The 17864-nt window shown below is 30.1% G+C and overlaps 2 protein-coding genes across 4 annotated transcripts in view; both read right to left on the bottom strand.

Annotated features, from left to right (window-relative positions):
- Positions 1-10429, bottom strand: part of LOC139424954 (cytochrome P450 9e2) — an 85138-nt gene extending 74709 nt beyond the window's left edge. Inside the window, exons 1-5 of one of the 3 annotated variants that reach the window (XM_043048918.3) lie at positions 10220-10423; positions 8465-8561; positions 6779-6831; positions 4672-4768; positions 2646-2762 (exon numbers count right to left, since the gene is read on the bottom strand). In XM_043048918.3, coding sequence (XP_042904852.3) covers positions 2646-2762; positions 4672-4768; positions 6779-6831; positions 8465-8561; positions 10220-10299 — 444 coding nt within the window. In that variant the 5' untranslated portion in view covers positions 10300-10423. Of the gene's footprint in view, positions 1-2645; positions 2763-4671; positions 4769-6778; positions 6832-8464; positions 8562-10219 lie in introns of all 3 variants that reach the window. The other 2 variants (XM_087157038.1, XM_087157040.1) reach the window with 2 other exon arrangements.
- Positions 10430-13693: 3264 nt separating this feature from the next.
- LOC107448697 (cytochrome P450 3A9) overlaps positions 13694-17864 on the bottom strand; it is a 48206-nt gene continuing 44035 nt past the window's right edge. The window contains exon 14 of the mRNA XM_087157043.1: positions 13694-14344. Within this exon, the coding sequence (XP_087013169.1) occupies positions 14246-14344 (99 nt within the window). The 3' untranslated portion in view covers positions 13694-14245. The remainder of the gene's footprint in view (positions 14345-17864) is intronic.

The following is a 17864-nucleotide window of genomic DNA, read 5'->3' on the forward strand; positions in this document are numbered from 1 at the left end:
TTCTCAGGAACTGCTCGGACGCTTTCGCTGAAATTTTATATTCAGCCATATAAAATTAGAGAGGGCAAAAATAAAAAATTACGTCTTTAAAAAGATGTAAAAATTTGTATACCTTATAGCTCAAAGTGTTTTTTTACTATGATTAAATAAAATTATAAAAATTAATAAATATTTAATAAAAGTTATTTTTTGTGTAGTATTATGTTAGGTTAAACGAGTTTTATAATTTTAAACAAAAATTTTTCGATTCGCCTAAAAAATTCTCAAGATATAGCGAAATATGCAAAAAGTAAAATAAATATTAAGGAGGTCAAATTTCGGCCCTCTCTCCTGACCATATTTCCCCGATGATTGGAGATACCCCCTATATTTTGGGGTCAGAAATCCGAATCCGTCGAAAAAAAGGTATGTTTATTCAGAGAAAGTAAGTTTTTGGTTTTGATTTCGTAACTAAAAATATCGTTTGTACAAATTAATTAGCATATTTGAGGTTACCCCCTAGAACAGGGATGGCGAACCAATGGCACGCCACATAATATTTTGGGTACGCCACCGATCACGAAATTCACTGTGAAGCAATTTACCAATTAAATTGAAATTCACAAGAACAAACATAAAAAAATAAACAATTATTAACAAAAAAATTACAATTAATACCAAAAAATAATTAATAACCATAAAAAACAAGCTAACAATAAATAACTAGCATAAAAAAATTAACAGACCTGCTTAAAATGACATCTAACAACCTAATATAAGTTATTTGTCATCTAATCTGCAACAACAGAAGTTACACTTTAAGTTGAATTACGCGTATAACTGAGACATTGCGAAATGTATTCTTTTTCATAGTAAATAAAGAGTTTCGAGTTGATAGTATTTAGTGTTATTATTTTCCCAGTAATCACGAAGTCAAAATTATTTGACGGCACGTCTATGACCAAATTAAAAAAATTTTTAGAAAAAATGACACGTTGGTGCATAAAGGTTCGCCACCTCTGCCCTAGAACAATTAAGAATGAGTTCGAGAACATAAAGTGAGGTCCCTTTATTTATTTATTTAGTTTATTTATTTATTTTTTGCTCACTGTGTACAAAAAAATTTTTTGAAGCCTATATTTATTGGAATTCATATCTTATCTGATCTATATTTATTTTAATTTTTCAGAAACTATTTTCAAATTACACATTCAACTCTAAGCTCTCTTCCTACGGAAGTGGCTTTAATTTCTTTTATCAGACAGAGAAATGCATGTACAGTATACTCTCGATATCTTAAAGTTGAAAGTATGCTTAAAAAAAATCGAGATAGTGAGCGTTCGAGTTAACAAGTTCAGAACTAAATATGTTCTAAAAAGTAGAAATATATATTCTAAAATATTGCTCTAGAAAGTAGAGGCATGAAACATAAGAATAACTGCTTATAAATATGTATGTAATGATAGTTGACTGTAAGTCGAAATACGACAATTATAATTTTTTTTTAAAAAGTAAGACAAAACTTATTATGCATTAAATAGAAAATAATTGGCTTACAATGAACTTGTAAAATGTATTGTGAATGTGTGTATATTGTGATTTGTAAAAAACGTCATTTTTTATTTCGAAAAAAAATCGACATAGCAAGGTTTTGAGAAGAAACCCTTTGAAATAGAAATTCAAATTAACATTAGGTGGATATGTAATGCCAAGGGGGAAAATATTTTTTTGATATAACAAGGTTTTCGCGTTATCGAAGGTCGATATATAGAGAGTATACTTCAATAGAATGCATTCAGAAACGTTTCGAGTATGCTGCATTTGGTAATATATTTGTTCATTCATTTTCTTTAAATAGTACTAATAAGTTTTTTTTTGTTGTTGATGTAGTTCGGGGGTACAATGAGGTTAAAATGTCAGGAGGGTTGTCAAATTTATCCTAGCAGCCGATTAAATAACTGGAGTAGAAAAGTAGCTGAGTGCACCTTAAATCTGTCGTGGCTGATTGGGGCGGTGTGGAATTTTTGAGAAAAGGGCTATTCACGTCGATAAAAGCTCTCCAAAATTGATTCCTTAATCGAAAATTATTTACCCATTTGTTGATAATATTCTAAAATTATATCAACATATGAGTTTTTAATAGTTTTGTTCTTTTCCTAAGATTGATTAAGAATATGTTATTTAAACATTTACAAATTATCAGGGACGTGATCATCAATAACAGTCGTTTGCTACTATATTAAAAATCAGATTCATTGCAAGAGATACAAGGGTGTGTGTGCCAATGTCCTGTTTACCCAGGCCTGTTGAAGATGAAGCGAAATTGTCTCTATACTTATATTTATTCCTAATTTCCTAGAATTGACTATTGTTATACTAATAGCCAAACAAGTTCATTAAGCTGAATGCTAGTTTCTCAAGAAAAAAAACTTGATTGATTGAATTAAAGAGATCATTATTTTGCTTTGATTGTAAACTTAGTTACATTTTCTTAAGAGAATATGTGCACTTAGAAGGCAATTCTTGTCACTTGAAGACCTCACCACCTCCCAAACTTGTCAAAAAAGAAACACCGCCTAAACTTGGACAATTTTCAGCCTGAGCTTAGACATTTGGAAAAGCCTCAAACCGGAAAAAGAAATATGTGGCTGACAGGTATCACTTACCCTTTTAAGTTTTCCAGTTGTGAATGTTGGAGTAATGATGGTTCTTACTCTCTTCCAATCTTCACCCTCTAGACTTGGGAGCATATTGTCGCCAATTTTGTCACCAGTTATGAGGGACTGAAACATACATTATAATGAATAGTTTAAGGTATTAGGGTACTTTGTACAAATAAATGCAGGGCCCGTGCTCAGCATTCGCCACCTTGCTAAATGCGATAAATTTGTAAATTTGGCGAATAAAATTGTGTTTTGGCAAAAGCATTGGCGAATGATTTTTTCCACCGAAAAGAAAAAAATATATAAAAATTTTTTTAAGATTTGCATTTGGCGAAGACTTTCGAAAATTGGCGAAGACTTTTGATATTTGGCTAATTCACAGGCTAATAATTTGAAATCCTTAGCTCTGGCCCTGTAAATAGAAAGGTAAGATGTTCGAATAATAGGGATTCCTTAACTTCATAAGTCTCATCTGGTTTAATTTAACTTTTGCTTCCTTAAATATTACCAATAACATATTTTTTAATTTTCCGTAATAATTATTAATATGAAAAATAATAGATACAAATCGTCCAATCAATAGGAATAAAAAAGGTCTTTCGTCGTCATCCCCCTCCTATTATGATCATTCCACACTGTAAAGAAAATCTGTTGAATTTACAGAAAAAAACTGTCAGCATGTTATAAAACCGTTTATTTAACAGAAAAATACTGTTTAAAAACGGGCTCCTGTTTTATAGAAAGATTGTTATTTTAACAAACAAACTCTGTTATTTCTTTCAATAAAAACTAATCTATTATTTTCAAAAGAAATCCATAAAATAACTACGCCAGCATTTTAACGTCAATGTGAACCGAGAACAGAATTCGCCGGAATTCGAGCCTCAATTGAGAGGCAAGAGCTTCTGTCCCTGGAGCGACAGTAGCTCTAGAGTTTTGTTTTGAATTCAAATCTTAAACTGTCTTTATCTTAAGCCGCACTTAAGCTTCAAAACATTTAAAATTGCAGTGACCCACCCCTAATAAAAATGTCTGGCCATCTAACTTATTGAAAAGTTATTTCTAAAGACAAATAATCAGATCGAGAATCAATTTGAGAATGAACTCAACTCTCAATTTTATTTAAACGATGCAAAACCATAAAATAATTTCTGAAAAGTAAGAGCAAGTATAGAAAATAAACGTAAACTGGTTTGAAAAACTTTAAAGTTACGGTAAGCAAAATTGCGTGGCAAAAACTAGAATTTGAATTTACTGTTTGAATCCGTTTATGATTAAAGTGAATAACAGAGAAAAAAACATTTATTTTTTTTTGAAAAACTGCTTTGTACGTCAGATATACGGAAAAAAAACTGTAAAAAAAACGGGAATTTTCTTAACGTGCGTCAGCTATGAAAAACAAAAAAAATCTGTATCTATCTTTAAGCAGATAGTTTTTCAAAACAAAAAAAATTTTGTTGTTTTTTTTCTCTGTAGAATATACAGTTTTATTGTTTGCATATACATATTGATTTGACAAATATATTAAACTTATTCAAATGGATTTAAAGTCGCCTTTACCGTGATTGACCACGATAATAATTCGCAATGAATGAGACTACCGATACAGTAATCTTTTCCCAGCGCAATTAACAATGACTTATGATATTTTATTAATTTTATGAAAACTAAATAAATACCACCCGAGATCATTTTTTTACTTTGTCCCAAACACCTCACTACCTACGATTTTAAACTAGTAAGATTATTGAAATTTTAATTCATTGAAGCCACTGCAAACAAATTTTATATAACTTTAAAAAAAATCATTAAATTATTTTAAATTAACAATAAAGGTGATAATCACGAAATCATTTTTTGAAAATAAATGTAAACCATTTAAATTTTCTAATTATTTTATAAATAAAAAATCTCTGTACTTGAGCTTTAAAAAAAAGAAATAAAATTATAATAAATTTAGGCTGGGCTCGAAAGGCCTATGATTTAAATACATTTTTATGACACTATAGGTAAATGTTAAAATTCTTACTCTTCTGTTCGGGAAATTAGCAAAATCTTTGACAAGTATGTCTCTGAGAAGTTTTGGATCTGCTACTGTCAGGGTAGGACTGTTCGCTTCATAAACACTAAAATCAATAAAATTATTTTAATTAAACACATAAATTGACACATAATTTTAATAAAATTAACATATAAATTGAAAACATTCAATTGAAAAGCGTGGTTTTCCTTTTCTGTTGTTGTATTGTACATGTTGACATCAAAATGAATGGTGCAATATCTCCAGTAGTACACAGTGCCCCCAAAAAAGGAACAAAACTGAATAACTTTTGATCTAATGATAGGATCTTCACGTTTTAGGACTCAATCTTAATGGTTCGAAAGGGTTGACCTCAAATATGCTAATTAATTAGTGCAAACGATGTTTTAAGTTACGAAATCAAACACAAAAACTTACTTTCTCTGAATAAAAATTCATTTTTTTCAACGAATTCGGATTTCTAAACCCTGAAATATGGAGGACAGCTAGCCACAATCTGGAAAATATGGTTCCCATAGTTTGTTCAGGAGAGCGATCCAAAGTTAGGACCCCTTAATGTTAATTTTACTTTTTGCGTATTTTACCGTATAGCTAGAATCAAATACATGACTTTTTTTAAAATTCAGTTTCTCTGGAACTATTCGATCGATTTCCCTCAAATTTAATATTTTGCCATGTAAAATTACATACTTTAAAATGGCGTAAAAAATTTTATACCTTACAACTCTATATTTTTCCAACTACTATTAAATAAAATAATAAATATTTATTAACTTTTTTTAATGTAATTATCTTTGTATAAACGAACTTCATAATTGTGTGCAGAAATTTTTCAAATCACTTAAAAAGTTCTCGATAAACGGTGAAATACGCAAAAAGTAAAATTAACATTAAGGGGTTTCAAGCTTTGGATCGCTCTTCTGACCAAGACCATATTTCCCAGATTGCGGCTACCCCTTATATTTTCGGGATCAGAAATCCGAATCAGTCGGAAAAAGGGTATGTTTATTTAACGGATGTACGTTTTAGTGTCAGATTTCTTAAGTTAAAATATCGTCTGCACTAACTAATTAGCATATTTGAGGTCACTCTTTCGAACCACTGAGATTGAGAACTAAAATGTGAAGATCCAATCATTAGATCAAAATTATTCATAGAGGTCCGTTTTTTTTCTATATTTTCAATTTCTTTCGTTTTTTTATATATATATTTTAAATATTTTCAATAGTTGAATCCAACAATAACGAACTCGATGCCCCCTAAACTCAAACTTTAATTGACATATGAATCTCGTATTCATAAAACACGGTATAACTGTTTTTTTTTATAACGCGGATTTAAATTTTTCAGCAAAAAATACCCAATTAGCATTTTTGTTTATAGGATAGCTCAGGGGAAAGAGCGTTTGCCTACCAATGAGGAGAACCGGGTTCGAACCCCAGCGATGGTTGGTCGATACGAATTCCGCATCCGGCTCGCACTGACCATAGTGCGGACGTAAAGTATCCTCCGTGGTAGACGGATCATTTGTTAAAGCACCATTGCCGTCAAGCTAACCGTGGGAGGTTTTTCGGTCCATGTAATGCAAATACGGGATAGTTCCATCAAAAACCTCTCCACGAAGGCAAGTTTTTTCCAATACTTTATCGAGGAGATCCCTTGCCTTCTGGAATGGGTTCAAAATTACAAGCCTACGGAGTCGAACATTAGCAGTCGTAAATTCTGAGAAGGTATGGTTCACACAGTCTTATAATTTATTACCAACTATTAAATTTTGAGAATAATTCAGGAATAGAAAAACAAAAAGCAACAGGTTTTGAATAAATAACGAGATATTTCCTTTACTAAGGGATGGGTGCTTATTTTTGATTGCCAGCTTACGTTTCAATTGCACATTTAACGTAAATGAAATCCCATTTTTGAAATAATATATATAATATATTTTCAAAACTCTACTCGGTAAGAAGATGATTCCGCATTTTTTCCTAAATTATCATTTTTAATTCAAAAAATCTTTTATGAGCAGATTTTACAGTAAATAATGGCCTTTAAATTTAATGGAAGGTAAGTAAACATTTTTTAAAATGTCACTTACCCATAAATCGGACCCAATGTATTATATCTTTTGTAGTCCTGATCTTGCATAGTCTACAAATAAATAAATAAGTACATAAATAAAAGGTTCTTTAATCATTCTGAGATTTATAATTATTTAAAGTTTGTTTTTCAAAGTTCTTAAGCGAAGAAAAATAAAAAAAGCGCCATTTTAAGTACCTTTAACTCGAATAAAAGCCATAATTTTGAACTATGTATACCATTTTGCCCTAAGAATTATCGGTGCTTCATCATAAAAATGACAGATGATATAAATCATCAGAATTAAAATTGAATATAAACCCATGCCCGGAAGGTCATCATACGCCGCTAGACGTGTTTTCCTACCATGAATTTCCTCTTCATGTGCTTCTGAACAGGCATACGACGACATTTCCTGGTTCATATGCAATTTGAGATGTGCCTTAAGTTTGTCGCAACATTTAAGCGCCCCCCTGTTGTAGAAAACGTTTATAAACTTGTATATTTCTGTGAAAAATAGACTTAAAATGTCATTTGAAAAACAATCTGTAGCTTTAAGAGCAAAACTAATTTCAGATTTACATCCGAATTAGGTAATATCAAGTATTTGTGTACATGCAACAAAAAAATTGTTCCACTGTGCAATTTATCACTGATTTGAAAATCGAGATGATATAAATTAAAACCAATTTCATTGTCTGCTAGAACTTGGTGGTTTATCTAATAATTGTCTTTAAAATCGTCTATGTTTTCAATTCTTTTTATGAGTGATTCGAATTTTTTCCCTTTTCTTTTATATTAGTTTGTGACTCAAAATGTGTGTAATGCGTTGAAGTATTAAGCCTTTATGTAGTAAGCGTTGCGTAACCTCTTGTCTGTTTCTTACTATTGATAAAAATCTAATGATGGTGTCACAGTTTTCCATTGTTGTCAGTCAATACATTTTTATTGGCTAGAAAATCACATGGCAGGATTCAGTTTTCCCCTCATTAATTTTCATATTGGGTTAGTTGCCATCAGCATAAAATTGATATACGTAAGTCATAAAGTTATTGTTTTCCAATAAATAATTCTGCTTCCCTAATTTAAAGGTTAAAATCACCTGTATGTCATTATTACTTTTTTGATTTCCAATTTAAGAGTTTAGGAAGAGTGTTATTATTATTATTAGAATAATATAATTCTAAGTTGCATTTTAAGATAAAGTTACTTAAATCGGTGTCTGATCTCATTAGCCGTTTTACAATTATTATTTCTTGGTGCAAATTACTTTAATATACTATCATGAATTACGGCTAAAGAGTTTTGTTAAATGATTTAGAACTTTCAGCTTCCCGAACAAAGTGATGAATGCAAAATTTTTTTCAAAATACATCCGTCCGTTATGAAGCAATATTACAGCTGTATTAATAAATTTAGAGTTCTGAACTCATTGTTTATTTTTTACTATTTTAGCGTTTGATTTTAGTTTTTCAGTATTAAATTTTAATTATTTACCCGTTAAGATATTTTATCTGATTATCCACTTTAACTAGTTTTATTTGCCACTTCGTGATTTTTTTCAATTTTAATTTGATGTACTATCTTTACATCAATATCATCATCCGTTTCCATCCTGATGTTTTGAATCGAATATATTTTTTAGGATTAATATCTTTCTCCGTATACCCTTTTTTAGGTGGGGGTCTGAGTATCTTATGCTTACCGTTGTGACATTGTCCCAAAGAGATCCTAGGAATGGAAGTGGTTTGACGTAGGGTACATTTCTCTCTTTCCAATACGATTGCTTTTTCATGGAATGCCTGTAAAGCAATGAATCAGAGTAATCATGGTTGCGTGCAATCATACTTAATATTATGATTGAAAGGAGTTTTCAATTAGTCACATTTACAACTAACATTGAACTAAGATTGCGACAAAAAGAATGATACACAATTATACATACATATATATATATATATATATATATATATATATATATATATATATATATATATATATATATATATATATATATATATATATATATATATATATATATATATATATATATATATATATATATAAAAGAATGAATACATTCTTCCTCCGTCGTTCGCCAACCCCCATGCAAAGAATATACACGGGAAAGAAGTCTGGTTTCCATAGCTATAATGTAAGCCAGTCCCCCGAGTTTGGATGAGGTCCCCTATATATAAAGGAAAAACAGCATTTAGGGGGGAAACAGGTTTGCACCCTCCTCTCCTCCCAACCACTACTGGGGTTAAAGTGAAATGTTTTCTCTTTTTATTTATATGTCCCGCAGTGGACTGATTGCAAAGACACGGTTCCCAGCAGAATATCGAAGTCAAGCATCACTGGCTGCTGTCAGTAAGCGGGTGGGTGACCACTTGTAGGGACAGAGGGTGCGCGGTATGGTTTCTCGTTAAACTGCTCTACCATTAAGTGCGCGTAGGTCGTCGGGCTACCAAAGCAGAGGAACCATCCCCTCTGCAAAGGATCAAAATTGCGATGGCATGTCTTCGGATCATCCTCAGGGATGCTTCCAAGACCGTCGCCAATAAGTTCATTATGCAGCTCTAGTGAGACGTAAATAAAGTAAGTACCTACCTATATTTTTATTTACTGTTAGTTTGTTCTGCAATTTCACACTATTGATAAACACTGTACTACTAATTAAGATATTTCTTTAAGAATACATTTATATTATCCATGTTGATTAAATCTGCTAACACATTTTGACATAGAAAGAATAAAATGGCTGTTGACGGGAGACGTACCTCCTGACTGATACTTTACTTCTTACGCGCATACCCGGGATCTCAGTACATAATATGATGCTCTGCTAAATCTGAGTCTGCTGCTCTCTCTCTAAGTTGTCTTTCTGAAATAGCGTACCGCACCGAACAATTCTCTGCTATAGTTGCGTATTCTTAGAGCTGGACTTCATGCTTTGTTCATCAGATACTAAAACGTAGTAGTACAGTACAGCAGTTTCCAAAAAGTGTTCCGCAGAAAAGTTACAGATGTTCTTTCCGAAATGTGGAACTTTTTTTTTTGACTAGCAAAAGTTTTTTGTAACATGTAATTACATTTAGATTTTTTAAACTGTAATCCATCATTTTTTTAATATCACGGTTCTTTTTATAAATTCACTATTTATTTAAAATTACGAATTTTTGTAAAATGTCAGAGAAAGAAAACGGAAGGGCAAAATTTAATAATACCGATATGTATTAATTTTTCTAATAACATGCCATTGAATAAATCATGAAAAAAAAACATGTCATTTATAAAAAAAAAAATTAACTTTCGTCTGCACTCCTTAGTAATTTTAAGTTTTATAGTTTCTACTTAGCAAATAAAATGTGAACACTAAATGGAGTAGCGGTGACGCTAATAATTCTTTTATTATATGGAGGCAAGAAAGATATTAAAATGAATAAAATTTTCAACTTACCATAAAGCCAAGAGGAAAGTGGATACTCCAATTAAAAATGTAGCAAACAGAGGTCCGCTAAAAATTTCCAGAAACGCCATTACTAAAATACCGAACACAAAAGAACTCACTGCCCAAAATAATGCTTTGAAACTGTTTCAAACTTCAGGAAGAAATACATAAATACATGAGCTGTCAAGGTTAGCACATATTATCGTAATGTGCGCCAATCACCATCTACTCTTGATATTTTTTTAGTAAAGTTTATGACGTAGCTTTGTTTATTATTATTTTTTCCCGTTAGAATTGACAGTCCTTTGAAAGAGGATAAGATAAAAAATGCAAGATAAAGAGAATAGAAATTTTTTAAACTTGATAACGCATGTGTTCTTTTTAATGCGCTTAAGTTTACAAATAAAATAGACTTTATGTCGTTAATGATCAAAGGACTAAGTAATCATCCCTATCAAAATATTAATCAGATAAAAAAAAAGATTTTTAAAAGAGTAACACTATTTTTCTGACGACGAAACTATTATATTTTCTTTATCTCTATTCTACGCCCTGTTTAATTAATCAGGGAGTAATTTCATTTTATTCTGGCAACTAATTTCACATTATGATGAAACTCAGAGTGCTGTTTTCTTCAAATCTTGCATTTTTTTTTCTTTTAAACTTCGAAGCAATATAAATATTCGCAAAAAATTTTTTTAAATTGACATGCACTACATTTCCAAATAGGATAATCTCTGCAATGCTAACTGCTTTCTGAAGTCTCAACACTAACCGAATTTTGAGAAGTTATTTATGTGCATATTTATAACACTACCACAAAATAATGTGTATTAAATATATAAAAAAACGGTATAAAGTTTCTTCAAAAAAAGAATTAACAAATTGAGGAAATTTAGAAAAATTTCAAAATTTGACAAAGTTGAAATTTGACGGAATTTTCAGCAATTTTCTAAGTAGTTTTTGTAATTTTTATAAGAATGTTCAAAATGATCAGGGATTTTCCACAAATAGTATTTTATATGGAAATTTTACAATTTTATGTAGTATTGCAAATTACCCAATCAAATAACACCTGGACAGCAAGAACCAAAAAGTTGCCAAAAAACCCAGATCGTTTTGAGCTTTCTTTAATAAAATACCAAAACTACTGGAAAATTGTTTGAAACGTTTTAAAATTATGAAATCAGACGTTTTTATTAGTTTCCACTTATGATTCACGACAAAATTAAGAAAAAGAAAAATTATATTTTTCCGCGCATGCGCAATATACAAGAACAACTTTAAGTACTTATATCTTTAGCAGTCTTCAGCGAATTTTTTTAATTTAAAAATAATAATTTTTTAATCAATTTTACATTGCTCCAAATATTTTGTTTAATTTAATTGAATATTTTTAAAGTCATAGCTAAAAACGTAAGACAAAAAAATTAGTTTTTTACAAAAATGCCCATATTTCCATAAATATTTAGGCGAAGCTAACAAAATTTTATGTAGTTATTAAAAATAACAACTAAAAGTAATTGAACCAAGTTTATTTGCTTGATTTTTTTTAGGCATAAAGTGTTCAAAAATGGGCCCAACGCTTTACCAGCCTGGCTATCCCAGCCATTTTCGAACTGAACCTTCAAATAGTTTAAAAATGTTGTTTAGAGCCGTGATGACTCAGGGAATAAAGCGTTCGCTTTCCAATAAGGTGAACCGGGTTCGAATCCCAGCAATAGCTGCTGGGTTCGGATTCTCGCAAATTACAAATTCCGTATCCGGTTGTAAAATAAAATATGAAATAAATATGTCAAAAGTTATTAAACTCTTTTGAAAATCATCTATTTGGTAAAATTTTTTCCTTACATAAAAATTATTAAAGTCATTGAATAATTCCATTTTAAAATGTTTTGCAATTACTTGATTTTATTTTTATGAGCCCAAATAATGTAGCGGAGTAACTTTTGAAATCTTAAAAAATAAAAACACAAATGCTTATAATTTTTATTAAACTGTGCTTTTTTTCATATGAACTATTTGCGCCATTTTCAGAATTACATAGAGGGCGCTGGCTAAAAATTCTCGTTAAACTTGACCTTACAGACCTTTAATTAATGAAACAGTAACCCATGACCACAATTCTTTTATGTAACTTATATTTTATTTAAGTTTGAAACATCTAGTCAAAGCCAGTTACCTAGTTCTTTGCCGGCTAATTAGTTTACTGCACACATAGCTATTTTATTTTTAATTTTAAAGTATTTACGTTGCTGTGGACTCTAACTGTGGAGATGTATAATGTTTTTGTGTGAACTGTAGATGTCTAACTGAAGATAGAAATTAAGTCAAATTATTATATAAATGTTATTAATTATTAAAAAGTTTGCGAAAGTTGAAAAGCTATGTGGCTGTATACAATCACAATTTTCGACCTTAAATTTATTTCATTTATCTATGTTTTCCCCTTTCTTTTAGATTTGAGAAGACTGAGTTCTCTGAAGCAATATGAATGTGACTGATCGTTTATAAAAATGCTGATAAAATAAATGTTTTTTAATTAAAGAATGCTAGGATTGCAGCAGTACTTTTGTAACATGAAAATGCAATTAGAATACAAATAATGATGATTGATGTTAGTTTTACCAATTTTCATTGAATAAATAATGTTTTTGCATAACTGACTTGATGTTATTCAAACTCTGGGATTCGTTTAGTAAGGGGAGTAAGTAATATGGGCGACGCAGGCCCGAAGGACCCATAAGCCAACTTAGTCTGAAAATTTAATCGCTACGAAGTAAACCGGCTATGCTCCAGAAATCCAATTAATTCGCTTACTCTCGAGCACTAGACTCCGAGTCATGCACGATTAAGACCACCACAGCACAATGTCGATAAATAGAAGAAGAAGAATCAGAAGAAAGCGATTGGGTTAATAATAAGGACTTCATCTAGAATTAATGGCCACCCGAAAGCACATAAAATAAATTTTTTCATCAAAAGTTAAGAAATATAGGGTGTATCGTAGCAGAAACATATTTTTAATAGAGTTGGGTACTAATTAGATTATTCGAATTACTGAATTGATTCGGTGATTCGAATCTAAAACTTGCACCTGATTCGAATCAGTTTTTTTTTAATGAAATAGATTTAAATTATCTCCTAAATTCACTATCTGTAAAACAGGATCACCAATAGCTGAGGCAGGAGAACAGTTGAAAGTTTGCTCCTCTTAAAGTTAAATTGCAATTTTTCAGTATTTCGCCATATATAGGGAGCTTTTTAAACAAATCTCAACATTCTTCACTTAATAAGAAAATTCGCTTATTCATTGTCAATTGAATAAAAAATATAATTTTTTATTAATTATTAGTAAAAGGAAAAAATATTATGTATTTGTCGTTTTTTAAAAGATATAAAAATAGTGGTTGACCGCTCGTGTGACATACTTTTTAAGAACATAAGGAATTTTTAAACAATTAAATGATAAATTCTAAGTTAAAAATAATGAACAACACTTTATTATTAAAAAAATGACCAGCACGTTACATTTTATTTATTTACAAAACGTAGGAAATACACAAACTAATAGTACACGAATTATATAGAGGGTGTTTCGTAATGTCCTCCCCTCAATGCAAGTTTTTAAAATCTCTTGTCAATAAAGTAGTTCACTAATTATCTAAGAGAAAAATAAGTAATCGAAATTTAATCAATCACTACTGAAGAGCGTGAAACAAGTCAATTAACAGAATAAAGAGAAAGGGAGTGAAGCATGTAGATGTTAAGGGGAATAATTACAAAACAGCCCTGCAAGCAAATGTTAATTTTGCACTTCTTAAACACACTATAAATTTAGATGAACGTCGTAAAAACAGGAAGATCATTGATAATACACGAACTCTTATTATTTTTCCAGAATATTTTGAGAACCATGCATATGATATCACTTCATAAGATAATAATTAATATTGCTTCGCAAAAACTAGTCAGCAATTAATAGTATGAAAAAATTTTCATGCAGATGGAACATTAAAATAACATCATCAGTATTTAAGGCTTGAGTAGACAATCTTTTCTTATTTCTGTAGCCAGGAAAACATCTTTGGGTTGAAGAATACCAAAAGCGTTGTGGTTAAACTTCATGGGTACCTGAAAATACAAATAGTTGTTTCACAAAAATACATTGGGATAAAAAGTATCGACTCGACCATATTTTATTGCTTCAATTAGTAATTCGTTGAGCTTCTTCAATGGTTTCTAAATTAATGTATATAAATTAAATCATAGTTTAAAATAGTTATCTCATTAATGGTAAAACAGAGATGTTGAAGTTTGACAGAGGTTACGTCACACTAAATAGATACTATTAAAAGTAACAACATAGACTAAGATATGACTAAGGTATCAATATTTTATGTTAAATAACTGGCATGGAACAGCTGACCTAATTTTGAGTTTACGACTGTGAATGCTCAACTACTTAGTCTTGTAATTTTGAACCGGCCCAGAATTCAAACTAGCCTTCATGGAGGACTTTTGATGAAACTAACTAGCATTTGTGTGATTAAAAATTTAAAGATTTTGAAAAGCTTATAAACTAAATAGATAATTAAAAAAAAGTTGAAATTGCCGATTTTCAACTGGCGAGAACTTAGGGTTGTTTTTCGAAATTTCGGTGTTATGAAATGATGCTTTTTTGTGAATAATATGCTATTTTCATAACTGCTGCGAGTTTGCAACAGTTAATCATGACTGTTAAGACAAGTTTAGCCTATTTAAAGCTAGCGCTGACCATGCTTAATTCTGAAAAATGAGCAAAAAGTCAATTTGGGGAAAATCCGCAGTTTTGTGGAAATGAACCCTTATGAAAATTTAAGGTATATTTAAGGTTGATTTGAGGTATTTTTGAGGTATTAAGGTTGTTTTGAGGTATATTTGAGGTATATTTAAGGTTGCAGAGAAAACAGCAATAAAAATTATACCTCGTAAAGGTTGTAATTAAGGTGTACGAGGTTGATTTATATATACTTCAGCTTGTTTTGAGGTTGTTTAAAATTCACTTCAAATCAACCAGACTGATAAGGAGATTTTTAAGGTATACCAGGTTTATTTTCTTACACTTGTAACAAAAGAGGTATTTTTGAGGTATAAAAATTTTTACCTTATTTCAACTAACGATAAAAAGGTATTTATTGAGGTATATGAAGTCATTTTATTTATACCTAAGCTTATTTTGAGGTTGTTTTAAATTCACTTCAAATCATCCAGACTGATAAGATGATTTTTAAGGTATACGAGGCTGTTTCTCTTACACTTGTAACAAAAGAGGTATTTATGAGGTATAAAAAAATCAACCTTATTTCAACTAACGAGAGTGAGGTAATTACGAGGTATAAAAAATATACCTTTTTTCACTAACGATATTGAGGTATTTATGAGGTATAAAAAAATATACCTTATTTCAACTAAAGAGAGTGAGGTATTTATTGAGGTGTTGAAGTCATTTTATTTATACCTAAGCTTGTTTTAAGGTTGCTTAAAGTACACTTCATATTAACTAACTCACTTCCCAGAGTTCCATGCGTGCCGGCAAATGGCGTGTGTGTTGACAATCGAAAGTCTATTCGAAATTCGGTAAGTGTGCTTGACATTTATTAATTTAGTTTTATCACTTTTAATCAAATATGCTTCAATTTTGAAACTTAAATTTTATTATTTTTGTTTTAACGACGCGTCCTGATCTTAAATAATTTAAGTTGGAGGATATTCTTAGAGGCTATCGTTGTAGGCTTAGCAATAAGAGAGAATAACCGAAATATTTCTCGTCACTGTTTCGGGTAACATTACTGGTGAATCGTTACAGCAGGTTATGCACAGTATATTTTATTGTTTGTAGTTCAGTCAAATAGAACTATTCTTTTTATTTTGCTTAAATGTATATGTTTTAACGTAGCAGTATGCACGCTGATTAATTGAGAAAAATGTTCACAATTTTTCGCATAAATAAATCATCAAAAATTAAAAGATTTTTAAAATAGCAATTTTGCTTTGAAATTCTACTATAGCTGTATGCTCATCGTTTGGATATTTGTTGCAAAGTTTATATTATTGTTTATATATATATATATATATATATATATATATATATATATATATATATATATATATATATATATATATATATATATATATATATATATATATATATATATATATATTTACAGAGCTTATCCACAGTTCCCTGATATTACTGAGATGGCCTAGGCTGTAAATAGCATATGCGCGGCGGCGCAGAAGAAGAGACAAGCAAGCTACTGCTCAGCCTTCCCCTAGGATATAGTTCTGAATTTATACCTAAAAGAAAAAGTAATCTCTCCTAATAAACTATAGAATTTATGTAATTTTTGATAACAATAGTTTGCTAGATATTTGATAATTGAAAACTAGTAACTGTACTAGCTCACTTCTTCATGTTTGATCACAAAACTGCTATTTTCACTACATGTTATTTTCTCGCATTTTACCCACGTTAATTATTTACTAAGCAGATTGTTATTACTTATTAGAATATTGAGCAGAATGAAATTAAATCCGATTTCAAGTTTATATGACAATTTGTTTCAAGGTTATGAGCCTTTTCATGCAGCTGTTTATGGTTCACTACTTCAAAAATGTGCGAATTTTGGAAATCTTAAATATTTTAGAAATAAGTCAGTATAGTATGCAATTTTAATCCTGAATTGAATAAAATCAATTGCAAATAAAAACATTTATTGTTGAAAGTAATATGCATTATTTAGAGTTTCATCCTATGGGATGTGTATTTATATTTAAACAAGTGTTTGTAACAACTAACTATTAGTTTTATTCTGCTCGGTATTATAAGTTATATAGGAGATATTATACTCAACTTATTTTAAAAGTATTATTTCAAATCATTCTCTCTTAGACATTTTCCTCACATAAAATTACTCACAACTTTGAAATAAATGCTCTTTATCAGCTTGTAATTTGTTCTATTCGATTGAGTGTAAAAAAAGAATAAAAATTGGTACATAACTTTAAAATTTTAATTTATTAAGCGATTGTAGATTCTTGATTACATTGATTAAAAATTATTAAAATAACTATTTTTTAAGAAACTCTGATGTGATTGACAATAACATAAGTCCTTTTCAGAATCAGCGTCAAAAATTTAAAAAAAAGCTGCTAGTTTAATGAAGTCTGACAAAAAGTTGAAAAATATAGACTAGGTTTATTGAGTTTAAAGATTTTTAAAAAAGAAAGGGAAGGAAATCTAATTATTAAACTTACAAGTACCATAATGTTACAGATGTACAGAAAAATAAAAAGTGTTAAAATTGCATAATAAGATTGGAATTATACAGGGTGTTTATAAAGTCCCGGACCCATTTTGATGTTTAATAACTCATAAAATAATAAAGATAGATTAAAATTAATAACATTAATGGTTAGATGGACTCAAAAAGTTTCATGACCCTTGTCAATGAACTTCCACGTGTTCCCCCTTCGTCGCACGGAGAATATCAAGTCGATAGTCAATTTCACGAGAGGTAGCTTTCTTTTTTACAGAAAAGACAATCTCATCAGTCGTATACTTAGACATGTTGGAAAACTTCGTATTTCCACAACTAGAAGAGCTTCAGCC

The sequence above is a fragment of the Parasteatoda tepidariorum genome, chromosome 2 (genome assembly GCF_982258835.1).
Source record: "Parasteatoda tepidariorum strain Cologne lab strain chromosome 2, Ptep-v5.0, whole genome shotgun sequence".
NCBI lineage: Eukaryota > Metazoa > Arthropoda > Arachnida > Araneae > Theridiidae > Parasteatoda > Parasteatoda tepidariorum.